This window comes from Cynocephalus volans, chromosome 1, assembly GCF_027409185.1.
Source record: "Cynocephalus volans isolate mCynVol1 chromosome 1, mCynVol1.pri, whole genome shotgun sequence".
In the NCBI taxonomy this organism is placed as follows: Eukaryota; Metazoa; Chordata; class Mammalia; order Dermoptera; family Cynocephalidae; genus Cynocephalus; species Cynocephalus volans.
Genome location: NC_084460.1, coordinates 193,329,218 through 193,343,106, shown reverse-complemented (window position 1 = coordinate 193,343,106; position 13,889 = coordinate 193,329,218). Strand labels below are relative to the sequence as shown.

Here is a 13,889-nt window from a genome sequence, read left to right as displayed (position 1 = left end):
CCCTACACGACCTTCACAGGGCACTCTGCCCTGATGCTGTCTCCTCATACCACTGGCACACTTTTATCAGTATATTTATTATCTCCATGCTGAGACCTTCAGAGAGGGCAGAATACCTTGTAACTCTGTATACCCTTTATACATCATCTGTCATTACAACCAGCACAAATAGATCGCAATAAATTTTTAAAGAAGGAAGGAAGGAAGGAGAGAGAGAAGGAAGGAAAGGAGTGAGAGAAGTAGAGAGGGAGAGAGAAAAAAAAAGAAAAATATTTATTAACTCATTAGCATAACCCAATAAATGGTGGGAACTCAAAAGCTGTGGAACAAAAAACAATTAATAAACCAAAGAAATAAACTCACCTATTAATTCACCAGCTCTCGTTTTACACTTATAACAAGTTTGATGCCCCCACCTCGCCTTTATATGAAGCAATAAAGTGTTATTCTGTGAAGAAAATAGTGGTTTAGAGCCATAACGGAGGTGAGAGTGAGTAGCCCCCAAGGGACATGGCAGTACCTGCCTCTACAGGTCATGCTGTTGAACAGGGTCTTGTGGTTGTGCTGGGAAAAAACACAGCCTGGGAGAGAGGAGAGAGACATTTAGCTTGCAGTTATTAAGGGGACTTTATAAACAAAACATTCCCCAAATTAAAAATTTTATATATAAGTAATAATTAGTTGTTTAATTGACATTTTGCTGAGGCAAATTCTGCAATGGAAACAAACAAACAAACAAACAAAAAAACACTGTAATCTTTTGGTGGAAGGATACAGCCAGAGAAATGTGTCAATTAGAAGATGGGAAAAGAAGAGGACTTAAAAATGTACCTGTCACCTGAATCTCACATTCTCTCAGGGGAGTCTTCCAACCTCAACCTGGGCTGAATCCTCAACACATAAGACCTGTGTCATGAGCAGTAGTTGTGGTCAGAGTAAAAGGATCAAGCATACCTGGAGACCAGGGTTCAAAATAAAATTCCAGCTGCACTTTTTCTTTCTTTCTTTTCTTTTTTTTTTTTTTTTTTTTTTGGCTGCTGGTGGGTACGGTAGCACGTATGTATGCTTAATGTCACCAAACTTCAGGTTGCTTATTTGCAAAATGTAGATAATAATTTTCCCTTAGAGGATTAAAAGTGTAAGTTGTAACCTTCCTACGTAAGTGCCATTCATACAGCATGTACTCAACAAAGGCAGCTAGAATGATTCTTTCCTCCTTTGCCTTCACACACTGACTTAACTCAACATACCCACTGTCTTTGCTTATCCCAACTTTAACCTTCCTCCAAAGCACAGCTCATGATGTGCTTTCCCCACTCAACAGCTGTTCAAATTCAAGTGTGCATTATTTCTAAAAGTGAAACCCCCTATTTTCAATCTTGTTCATTTGGCCATTTGGATGTAGTTCCTTTTATTATTTTTACTTGTTCAGTTCTTGAAAACATGCCATTTCATGTCTGGAAGAGTATGTGTGCATCAGTTGAACTCAAATGGGTCCTGAAATCTGTGGGCAAAGCCTAATATTCCTGAACAAGCCCAGCACAGTTCTGCACCTGCAGAGACAATCACTCCTTACCTTTAGGATAGAGACAGCAGGACTTCCTTGGAAAACACACATTTAAGGCTGCCCTTGGGCACAGATGCTATCCTACTTTTCTCCCCCTTCACAGATGACAGCAAAGCTCGGCTCAGCAGCAGTCCCCCCTTGGCAACCCTGGGCAGTCTCCTGGACGACCAGCACTGGCACTCGGTCCTCATCGAGCGGGTGGGCAAGCAGGTGAACTTCACCGTGGACAAGCACACACAGCACATCCGGACCAAGGGCGAGGCGGATGCCTTAGACATTGACTATGAGGTGAGTAGACTCTCCCTGAAAATCCCCTGACCCATTGCTCAAGAGCAGTAAGAAAATCAGTAAATGGAGCAATGGAGAGAATATGGGGGACACTGAGGAATCTTCCCCTCCACCTGTGCCAGACAGTCTGCAAGGGGAGGAGTCCAGAGACAGAATCTGAGCAGTGAGCATCAGGAAATGCCTTGGCAGCAATGAAGTAGCCCAGAAGGTGTCAGCTAACTGTGTCAAATCAGCAAGTCTCCTTTTAGATTTTTCCCCGTTTCCTGCCTTTGTCTTTGTACAGTCTCTCGGTTACACACAGTCATTCTTTTTAAAAACAGAAAACGACTTTAATTATCCAGGGTGTTGGAAGAATAGAGAGATTATAAACAACATCTGTGGGAATTTAACAAGCCAGGGGGGCACAGTAAGTTGGTGGGCTGGTGGGCTGGCAGATAAGGAAGAAGACCCTACCTTGGGGAAGAAAATGAAGAAATTGGGTGAGATGCAGAAGGTGGACAGGTAAAAGATAGAAACCTTTTTCTAAAGAAGTACGATGTATGATGTATGGGTTTGACGATGCTCAGAATCCTTATACTGAATCAGTGGATATTTCTGAAGACCTTGTCATAGAGTTCATGACTGAGATGACTCACAAGGCAATGGCAATAGGAAGACAAGATCAAGGAAAAGTTGAAGATGACATCTTTTTGATTCAAAAGGACCCGAGGAAGTTCGCTAGTGTAAAAGACTTGCTTACTATGAATAAACAATTGAAACAAGCTAGAATAGCATTTGATGAAGCAAACTATGGATCTTGACCCCTATTGTACTAAATGAAATTTCATTATCTTCTGGAGAAACCATATATAATAGCTGTATATTTTCTACAATAAGGTTCTGATATTTAGGCATATAAATGAAAGTTTTCAGCCTTTATTTTCATGTTTTCAATTTTAGAGTGATATTTGAGCGTTTAATTGCCTGCCTTTATATGACCATAATTGAGTTACTTATTGGGTTTCAATGACCCAATTGAGTTACTTATTGGGTTTCAATAAGTTAACGTACCTTGCGAACCATGCAGTTCCTTCTGACTTTTTACCATCTAAAGGATGAAGTAGCATTTATGTGTTAGGTATATATGTGCCATTGTAAGCAATGATGTAGCTGTTTAATATGTGAAATACAAATGACATCTCTGACTTTATGATAGCTGAGAAACGTGCTTCATGCATTCTGAAGTTTTTAGACAATAGTCTGAGAGGTTATTAAAGATAGTGAACTGGTTTTTGTTTCTTTTAAGGGGATGATAATATAAGAAAATACAGTTTTTTGTAAGAATATCTATCTATCTTAGGTAAATTGTTTTAATATTCTTCAGGTAAAGAAGTGACTTTTTTTTTTTTGAGAATCTAAAAGTTTCATATGAATGGTTTTGTGTAGGAAGGCTTTTTTGATTTAAAACCTTTGGAGGCTTTTAATGTACAATTTGTTAATTTTTAAAAGAATTCTTCCCCAGATCAGATTAAAGCTTCTAAAAATAAATGTTTCAGTAGCAGGAATGGCATTGCTTAAAAGGCTGATGCCAAGATAAGCATTTGGAGTAGTATTTTATTATTTATTTGTAAATACTTGTTCATTGTGGAAATGTGTACTTGACTAATGCCATATGTGGCTATGGAAACCACTTTTGTAGTTCAGGATATACAGGTTTTGTGGGTATTTAGCTTATTGTTTTAAATTATAATTGCACTTAGCTTAAAATAAGGATTAAAAGTACATTTAAAGACATCATAGAACATTACTCTCTGTGAAACTGAACTTTTTTGTGTGCCGCTTGCAAACATTATCTATAAATCAGTATTTGGAAAAATTTTACTTTCTTAACATTTTTATACAAGGAATAAAATAAGAAAAACAGAAAAAAAAATCTATAGGAATTTAAAACCTGTACTATAGTCACTATTCTTTAGCTATCATTCTGACTCAGACTTTTGACTAATACGAGTGAGAGCTGTTTTTCTTCTGCTCTCTTGTAGCAGAGGCACAGAGAAATGAACCACCTCTGCAGTACACAGAAGGTTGCACAAAGCTCTGCAAACTGGCAGGCAAGCATTAACCATCTTTGCTAGTGGTTCAGTTCATGAAGTACATATTATGCCCCTACTCTACACCAGGTTTTGTGCTGGGCAATAAATATACAGTTTGACTGAGGCAGAGCTCCTGAGATGGAGAAGCTTACAGTCTGATAGCTGAGATAAGCCACTGCAGAACAAGGAGGTGAGTGCTGCAGAGAAGAGAAGCCCTAAGCACTTAGGGCTGAGAATATAGATATTACATGTTTATATAATAATATACTTATATAATTTATATGTTATTATTATATACAATCTTATATTCATATAATATATATTTTAATTACATATAAGCTATATATAATCATGTATTTACATAAAAGAAAGGACACTTGGCTCAACCTAGAAAAATGGAAGAAAGTTTCCAGCAGGTGATGCTGGTATGTTTTGAAAGAAGAATAAGGCCAGTTGGTGCAGAAGATCAGAAGGGCATTCCAAGGCAAACTTCATGAACTATCAAACAGTCCAGCATTTTGGGAGTTTAAAACAATAGGCCAGGAGTGGTGTGTTGGAGTCAGCTTTTATCGATTCATGAGGACTAAATGTTAGACTTTTAGGAATCTTATCAGCTGGCTGGTAAACATAGTCATTACTAAAAATTAAGTTATGTAAACTTGCAATTAAATAAAGTATTTCTAAAAGATAATAAACTTACTGAGTCTTAATTATTTTACTGTGTTACATCTATCTGGCTATCTATCTATCACCTATCTGGTATATGAGCTCTTGAGGTTTATCATGTATATTCTATCTGTGTGGTAAAAATACTCTATATAGGACTGCTACAGCACTTCTCTTCCCAATTCCATGTTCAGTGATATCCCTTTGTAACCTGAAATCCACCATAGTGGAAGTATTCACACCATAGATTTTGACAAACAATGCAAATCAGGGTTTGATTTATTGTTTTGTGCATTGTCTGTACCACAGGTCAGCAAACTACATGTCTGGCTTGTAGCCTGTGTTTCTGTGGCTTGTGGGATAATACTAATTTTAACATATTTAAAGGTTTGTAAAAGAAATAAAGGAATAAAATAAGAATATGAGACATACTGTACGTGACTACAGATAAAAGAGTTCAGAAAAAAATCAGCAAAAGCATTCTATAAGAAGCAAGTGGTTATATGACATTTTCAATAAAGATTTTGTACATTTTATTATTTTTTGTGAATTGCATGCTACACATTGCTTATATCAGTAAAATAATCTTACGCTTGTATATACACACATGCACACATACACACATACATATGTCTGTGCCTGTGTCCCACCCTGGATACCTAGTTTTTAAACCTTTATCAACACACCACTTGAGACACGAAATAGAGATCAAACACAGGAATTAGGCCAGGACCAGGTGATGGAGATGGAGGGGCATGTGAGCCATGCTGAAGAACCAAAATTACGAGAGATGAGGAGCCACTAAAGGATTTTTTGCAGGAGAGTAACATGAGTGAGTTTATGTTTTAGACTAGTAATTCTAAATGTATGGTTCAATAATTCTAAATATATGATTAGTGTCCCATGGAAACTTGTTAAAAATGAAAATACTCAAGCCCCACCCAGACCTACCGAATTAGTAACTCTGGGAGATGGTCTCAGCAATGTGCTCTTAGAAGTTTGATTCTGAGGCTCCCTGAGGACTGAGCACCACTGATTTAGAGCCGTCACCCTGAAGGTTATGTGTAGCTTGGACTAGTAGGTGGGTAGAGGGAAGGGGTTGCTGGACAGAAATAAGAAACCCTCTTAGGAGACAGTTTCAATCACCAGTGAGATAGATAATAGCAGAGTGGAGGTGGAGATGAATAATTGAAAAATTAGAAGCCTCCTTTTTTAAAAAATCACTCTTATGTGCTGTAAGAAAGATCTCTTCTTTTGATCCTAACCTTAGTTTAGTATACTGTGGATAAGATAGGCCATTCATTAACTTCAAAAACTTCTAAAAATAAGTTGTCTTTCTTTGACTCAAAATTCAAGATAACAGGGAGATTTTTCTGAGTTGTTGAAAACTGGAAATCTGTGAATATCAATTGCCCTTCTTTGTCAACTTGTTTAATTGATTGAAAAAACGAAGAGCATGCACAATATTGGAGTTGCCTCAAAGCAAAGAGATATCCTTTATGAACTTGAAGACAACAACAAAAACCCATAAAATCAATTTTAAGTCTCACCATTTCCCCAAATACTTTCCTTCTAATGTCCTAGGATTTCATTCTAAAATGCACCCTGTTGCCTGATTTAACATTTATTTGCAAAACTATGTCTGCCTTCCTATGGTCTCTTGTGTACGGACTCCCTATGAGATCACAGCTGAATGACATTAAAGTGAATGTCAGCATTTAGAGAAATGAAATGCAGTGATGTCACTCACTTTATGAAGTTGGCACCGATTTCTTCAGGGCATGCACAAATGTCTTGGTGCCTTATAAAAAGTGTTCCCTAGAAAAGAAACACCTTGAAATGTTTCTCTGGAGCAATCTCTGCTTCAGGGAAGTCAAGCCTTTTCCAGATTATGCAGCCAGCTTATTCCAATAATCATAAAAGAAGACAGATTGACTTAACACTGGTGTTAGATGTTGGCTATAGTGGAAAACAAGAGTTATGTGTCAGGAGAAGTTTCCAGCCTTTGAAGATTCACCTCAAAGGCTATGTGGAGAGAAAAGAGCATTGCAGGCAAGAGAACTGTGTTCTAACTACCACTTTACCACTGACCAGTTGTATAAAACTGGGGAATGAAAACTTCTAACTTCACTTACAAAGAAGCAAAATTAACCTCCCTGTTGGAAGGAATAGAGCTAAACAAGATATTTAAATCTAAGGTCTATTTTATCACAATGTCATATATTGATCAGGATCTAGGTTATTGATTTGCTTTCTGCCATAGGCCCATATATGAACATAGGAGATCTGGCTACCACCAACTAGAAGGAGAACTGGGTTCACCTCCTTAGTTTCCAATGACCCATTATTAGAGCATGTACTATTGCTCTAGAGCTATACCCTATTGAATTTTATATCAGAGCTAATTATAAGATGCAGACCTATCTGACTTTTCAAATTTTATCATAATGTGCTAATATTTGGTAAGAAAATGTGATATCATTCATTTCTCATCTTAAACTACCTCAAGGATATCCATTAGGCAACATGATGACGTTCTATGAGGAAACTAAGATGAAATTTGCTACACTAAGGTGCATGTAGTTGTCTGCTTCTCTTCTAGCCCAGAAGGAAAACACAGACAAGGGCTCGTAGACTCTCCTGTCAAAAAAATAAGGAGGAGAAAGGATGCAGATCCTTTACTTCTCACTGGCATGTCTTCCCTGTTCACATCACTTAACCCATGTGACTTCTCCAAAGGCTGTCAGAAAGACTGCAGCAGCTCACTTTATTTCCAGCCTGGAGCAGAAGGGTTTTAGAAAAGTGATATTTTTAGGACCTTAGTCCTTCTCTGACATCCTTGTAATCGAAGAAGTCTTTCCTTATCAAGAGTTTTCAGTGACTCTGCTTTACATAGCCATTTTATAAGCACCCAGATTGTTGAAAACATGTTTTAAAAAATATATGATTTATATGTTATCACTTCTTAGATAGGGAAAGGCATTTTACAAAATACAAAACATATTTTAATAAAAATTCTTCGTTAAAGAAAAAGCAAAATAAAAACCCCAACTAGATTAAACTAAAATCTGTAAACATTTAAAAATAAGTATGTCTTCATACATCTTTATAAGTAAAGTTTGTAGAAGTTTTAAAAGAAATGAGATCATATTTTTATAATCTAAGACTGTTGGAAGTCTTTATAAGTATGACATAAATTCCAGGAACATGAAAATAAAATATATGAAAATTTTTGTCTATGTAAATTTTTTTAAACCACATGAGATTTGGCAAAAAATAAATATATAATGATGTCATCCTTTAAATAATAACTTGGAAATGTACTTCCAAATATATCTTAATTTTATTAATAAATATAAAGTTTCTACAAATGAGCTTAAGAACAGGTAATCCAAGGGAAAAATGGGTAAAGAACATAAATATATAAAAAATACAAATGGCTTTCATATATATGAAAAGATGCTGAACTTCACTCATAAAAAACAAGGAATGCCAATTCCTGCTGCAATGATATTTTAAATTTAGATTTTTAAATTTAGAAGACCAACACATTTTAATATACCATGTTGCCAAGGATATGAAGGAACCAGAACTATTCCAAACATTGTTGTTGGCACTGTAATTAATATAATATCAAAGAAAGGGTAATATCATTCACAGTTGGAAACAAGTGCTCTTCAACCTAACAATTCTGTTTCTAGCAATTTATCTTACACCCATAAGCAAAAGTGTGCAATAGGGTATATGCTAGGAAAAATAAAATATTGGGAATTACCTCAAGATCCATCAAAAGGGATTGATTAAAAATTATGGCAGGTTCCATCTGGGAGCAGCTCTGTCTCAACGACCCAGTGACCTTGAACAGACACACATGGGCCATGCAGCCAAAGGCTCACACCGCAGCTGGTCTGAGTCTCTGAAGGATGCCCTGCAATCCTCCTGGAACAACAGAGGACAGAGGCCTGTGAGGAGCTGCTTCCAGGCCATCTCCCTCTCGCCTCCCAACCCTGTGGGAGGCTGTCATGGGACAGTTTCTCATCACCTCCCAGATTCTGATGAGGCATAGGTTTTTCTGCCCTCTCTTCTCAGAATAGAGCTGCATCATACAAAATCATTTTGCTGCAATCTAGAATTGAGTCCTCAGCAATGGGAATCCCAACAGCTAATGTCATGGTCATCTGACCCATTTTGTTTAGGTGTCATCATTTATAGTGTTTGGGACAGGGACCACAGGCAGATGGGCTTGGGCTCATCTCCCATGTGGGTGCTTGATAAATCCACACGAAAGTATAATGCACTCTTTAAAAAGAATGAGGCAGTCCTATATGTTCTGATACAGAGCCATCTCCAACATAAATTGTTAAATGGAAAGAAAAATCAATGTGCGGTGCAGTGTAAATAGTATCTGTCTTTAAAAAATAGAAAATAATATACAAACTTGAAAGCACATATAGACATAGGAATTTCTGAAAAAATACTAAAGCAACAGGTAAGACAGAATTTCAGAGAGTGGCATAAAAGGAGAAGGAAGCCTTAGTTTTATACTATATACAATCTTAACCTTTTTGAATTTTGTTAATGTACGCAAAAAAAATTTTAAGAAACTTAAGCAATAGAAAGAATCCATGATTTAAAACATAGTTCTTTCATTTACTTCTAAAATTCCATGCTCCAATTCATTTTTATTCATAGCTTTTTTTCAAAAGCACTTTCATAATATATAATTTAATTATCTTATTTTAAAAAATTGTATATCTCATCATCTCTACCCCAGCCATAGAGTTTAAGCTCATCATAAAGGTTGAGACTTTCTTTTTTTACTTACATCTATTTCTATAGAATTGTGTCTGGCACTTAAAACACACTCAATAAATCTGTTGAGTAGCTGAACAAATTTTCTTTCTGTGAATTATAAATGATTTCAATTTATGCCCTAAGAAGTTTCTAATAGGTCCCCCATACTCGGAGGTCACCTCTTGCTGCTGCCCTTACCTTTGCTTGGCATTACCTAATGGACACTTCTCTTATAATTCAAGCATGATTAAAGGACTGGCCAGATATAATAAAACTATTTATTTGATGATTAAAATAACTACAGATCATTAGGGAAACTGTTTTCCAGAATATGTGATAGTACAATTGTTATCAATCTTTTTTTTCTTTGGAAATTCATTTGCAAGCTTAAAGTAGAAGATCTACATGGAGGAAAATAAACTGAAGAGAATAAAATAAGAAAAAAAGTTAATAGATGCAAAAATAAAGTAGAAAGGAATAAAAATGGAAGAAAAAAGTGCTCCTATTTTGTGTGGCATTTTGTGATTTTGTTTAACCCCAAAGCAGCCCTGTAAGGGAGTTTATCATCTCTATATAACAAATATAAAACCAAGACAAAGAGATATTTAGGAATTCCTCAATTCCTATTCTCCAGTAGCCACGCCACCAAGTAACAGAAACAGGATTTGAGGTGAGGTCTGTGTGGCTATTAGACCAGAAATCCACCTGGTGACCAGGCTTTCGAGGCAGGGGATTCAATCCCTGGAGATATGAGCACAGACTCAGGGGCTTATCCTGGGCTCTGTCTGCATGCAAGACTTGAAATCACATTACATTTCTTCCTAGTTTTATATTTAAGATTGTTGTGAGTTGTGGACTTGCTAATTTTCTATTTCCTCAAGTTTTATAGCAGTGAAATGGGAGATAAAGACTCTTCTTAAATGTTTATTGAAGTGCACGAATTCTGTTGAATATAATCGAGGAAATATTTCAACACCAGTATTATACAAAAAAATCATTTTTATTAATACAAACTAAAGGAACAAATGATAACATATCTTGTTTTATTTTAGTTGTTCTTTGGGAGATGTAGTACATTTTAATTAGCCTGCTACTTCTAGTGGAAGAGGCTAATAAGACATTTGAAGACTGGATGAATTGGGGCTAAATTACTGTTATCAATAAAATAATATACAGTTAGCCAAGCTCCACTGGGATACTCATAGGGACTGAGGCAAGAGTACAAATAGAGACCCACATACTCTAAATCTAAATATTTAAAGAGTTGCAAATCAAGCTAAAGAACTATTGAATAAAATATGCTCTACTCCTCTCCAGATATACCTTCACAACCATGCCAAATATGTCCAGGCTCTGTCCAAGCTGCAAAAAGCTGCCCCATGGCTACCCCTGAAGAAGGCAGATGAGGGAAGAGAGCAGCGTAGATCCTCAAAGAAGTTTCAAAGCTGTTGAGGCAGGAAACTCTGGGGTGTTGTGTGAGAAAGCCACGGTCTAGAAGAGTGGTGGTCACTTTTTATGGTCACTTCCCCTTGGCTCTCAAACACCATCCTTTGCCAGGTATAATGTTATTGGAAGATAGACATAGCAGAGTTCTTTAGAATGCCAGGTCCACAGCAGTAACCCCTTTTGCCTGGGCAAATGGGGTATACTGAAGTTAGAATTTCCATTGAGATCCTTGCTTGAGTACTGAAATATACATGGTGTAACCCACTGGCCAAAGAACCTAAGGTAAAAATATTACAAATTCATTCAGAATAAAAATGATAAAATATATGTTAGATTTAGTGGGCTGTGTCAGCACCTGATATCTGTGAGTCTGTGAAAAGATACCCTAAACCATAGGCCTAGCAGTTGATCAGATTTGGACCAGCAGCCACAATGACTGCAACCATAACAATGAAAAAGATGGTCTAAATGCAGCTTCTGGTTCAAAACCTGATAGTAGATTAAGGACATAGAGTTGTCCTGTCAATGAAAATAGGAGGTGCTGATTTGTGCTGTTGAGGAAATATTGATGGCTCCTGCTGCTATAATCATGCACCACCTCTCCTTTCCTTTACCTCAAGGGCTGCAGTAGGTTCACAAAAATAGCACAAGCCAGTTTTCTGGTTTCACCTGAGGCAATGGTGCAAAGCGTGCCAGGTTGCTCAGGCAAGAATGGAAGGGTTCTGGGGATGTACAACTTTTAGTTTTAAAAATGGGAAAGTTTCAGAAAAACAGGGACGAGTTGGTCACCTTCACCTGGGCTCTGATTCTTTGAGAAGGTTATTCAATGGAGCCAGAAATAGAAGAAGCTAGAGGGAGACAGTGTGTGTCATGATGAAGACACGGGGCTCTGGACTGAAGGATGTGGAACTCCAGCTCCTCAACCTCGTGGCTGTGAGACCTCGGTCACACTAAACCTCTGTATGCCATCATTTTTCTCAGTTGTGAAGTGAAGGAAATAGTAGTATCCAACTCAAAGCTTAGAGAAAAGATAGTGAAGGCAAGCTCTAAGCATGGTACCCAATATATATATATAAATAAGTAATAAACGCTACTATTGTTATTACTAAAACAAAACCTTGGTCAAAATAGGGTGCTGAGGGTTGAACTGGAGAGGCCAAATCCAGATGAACTGTAGGGTGCACCTGTAGGGCTTCACCCAGAAGCCACAGCCAGACTGTAGGAGGAGGAATGTGGGCCTGGCCATTGGGCAGGAAGTGGGGGTGTGAATGAGTGAAAGAGCGCAGGCACTCTATTAACAGGGTGAGCAAGTGGGACCAGTGCTTTCTTTTATCCAGTATGTGGCTGTATCTGGGTAAAATGTCATTTCCTTTCTGTCCTGGGAGGGAGGGAGAGGACAATTCTCATGCAGAAATGAGGGGCACTGGGAACTTGTGAAAGAATAGATGATAGAAGCAATAATGAAGAGATAATTTGGGGCAAAAACATAATCAACTGCTGCCCCTCAATATGCAACTCCAAATTAGGGGCCAAAAAAAAAAAAATCAGGACATAATATGCACTACAAGCATCTTAAAATAATAAAGATCAGAAGTCCCAAAGATATTACAGACTGAGTCATTGATCAAGTCAAATAGTAGACCCTGGGCAAGACTTGGACTGCTCTCATTTCACTTAGCCTGTATGCTGTTTTCTTCTTTTTTAATCATTTGAATTCAGGCTAATATTTAAAAGTCAAAAGATTTCACCAGAAAGATGAGATTTCTTTACTTATTTGTAGTAGCAGAAATGTATCAACTCTTGACTAGCATTCCAGAGGCTAATGATAGGCTGCTCATCCTGAAGAACCAAAAACTTTCCATGTGGCTCAGCAAATACCTAGCCAGTGCAAGATTTAAAGGTTGAAAAGAAGACAGCAATTTGAATCCGTTTTCATACCTCTTTCGTTACAAAATGTGCTGTCAGAGTAAAAGTGAGACAAATGTTTACAAATGAGAAACTTCAAAAGTATCGGAAATTCAAGTGAGGGAATATACCCAGAAGAATGGAAATCATCAAGTCGAAGGTATACCTGTTCATCACAGCACTCTTTACAATAGCCAAGAGTTGGAACCAGCCCAAATGTCCATCATCAGATGAGTGGATATGGAAAATGTGGTACATCTACACAATGGAATACTACTCAGCTATAAAAACGAATGAAATACTGCCATTTGCAACAACATGGATGGACCTTGAGAGAATTATATGAAGTGAAACAAGTCAGGCACAGAAAGAGAAATACCACATGTTCTCACTTATTGGTGGGAGCTAAAAATTAATATATAAATTCACACACACACACACACACACACACACACACACAAACCGGGGGGGGGGAGAAGATATAACAACCACAATTATTTGAAGTTGATACGACAAGCAAACAGAAAGGACATTGTTGGGGGGGAGGGGGGGAGGGAGAAGGGAGGGAAGTTTTGGTGATGGGGAGCAATAATCAGCCACAATGTATATCGACAAAATAAAATTTTTAAAAAAAATAAATAAATAAATAAATAAATAAATAAAAATTTTAAAAAATAAAAAAAATAAAAAACAGAAAGTAGGTAATTCTTAAGAGAAAAAAAAAGAAAAAAAAAAGAAATTCAAGTGAGATAGAAAGTAGAATGCTCAAAACAGGAAGACTCCACATTTAAATGGGGCCAGAGAAAAAGCCAATAAGGGAGGAATGAACTCATTGCCATGAAAGTAACATCAAAGATGAAAAAAGAGACAAGCAAAAGCCAGACCAAAAGATGAAGAATAAGATCGAAGGAAAGAGAGTGGCAGATTCTGGAACCTCATGCATTTAACATCAAAGCAGACTTTCTTCTGGGACTCATCCCACTGGAACCCACCTGTGACAAAAGCAAATACATCAGGTGAGCAGATAAACTATGTTGTCCAAGACACTGAGACTGTGAGTGAAACTTTGAAGTCTAATACTTGGGTTTGTTGACCACTAAGATTAATGAAAGGCACATCTTGTAATTTGCCAAGACCAAGCAACCAAGGAA

General features: G+C 37.2%; 1 protein-coding gene and 1 pseudogene across 2 annotated transcripts in view; both read left to right on the top strand.

Moving 5' to 3' along the window:
• CNTNAP5 (contactin associated protein family member 5) overlaps window positions 1–13,889 on the top strand; it is a 761,255-nt gene that overhangs the window by 360,906 nt on the left and 386,460 nt on the right. For both annotated transcript variants that reach the window (XM_063097434.1, XM_063097424.1), the window contains exon 6: window positions 1,671–1,855. In XM_063097434.1, the coding sequence (XP_062953504.1) occupies window positions 1,671–1,855 (185 nt within the window). The remainder of the gene's footprint in view (window positions 1–1,670; window positions 1,856–13,889) is intronic.
• Window positions 1,938–2,655, top strand: LOC134387786 (transcription initiation factor TFIID subunit 13-like; annotated as a pseudogene).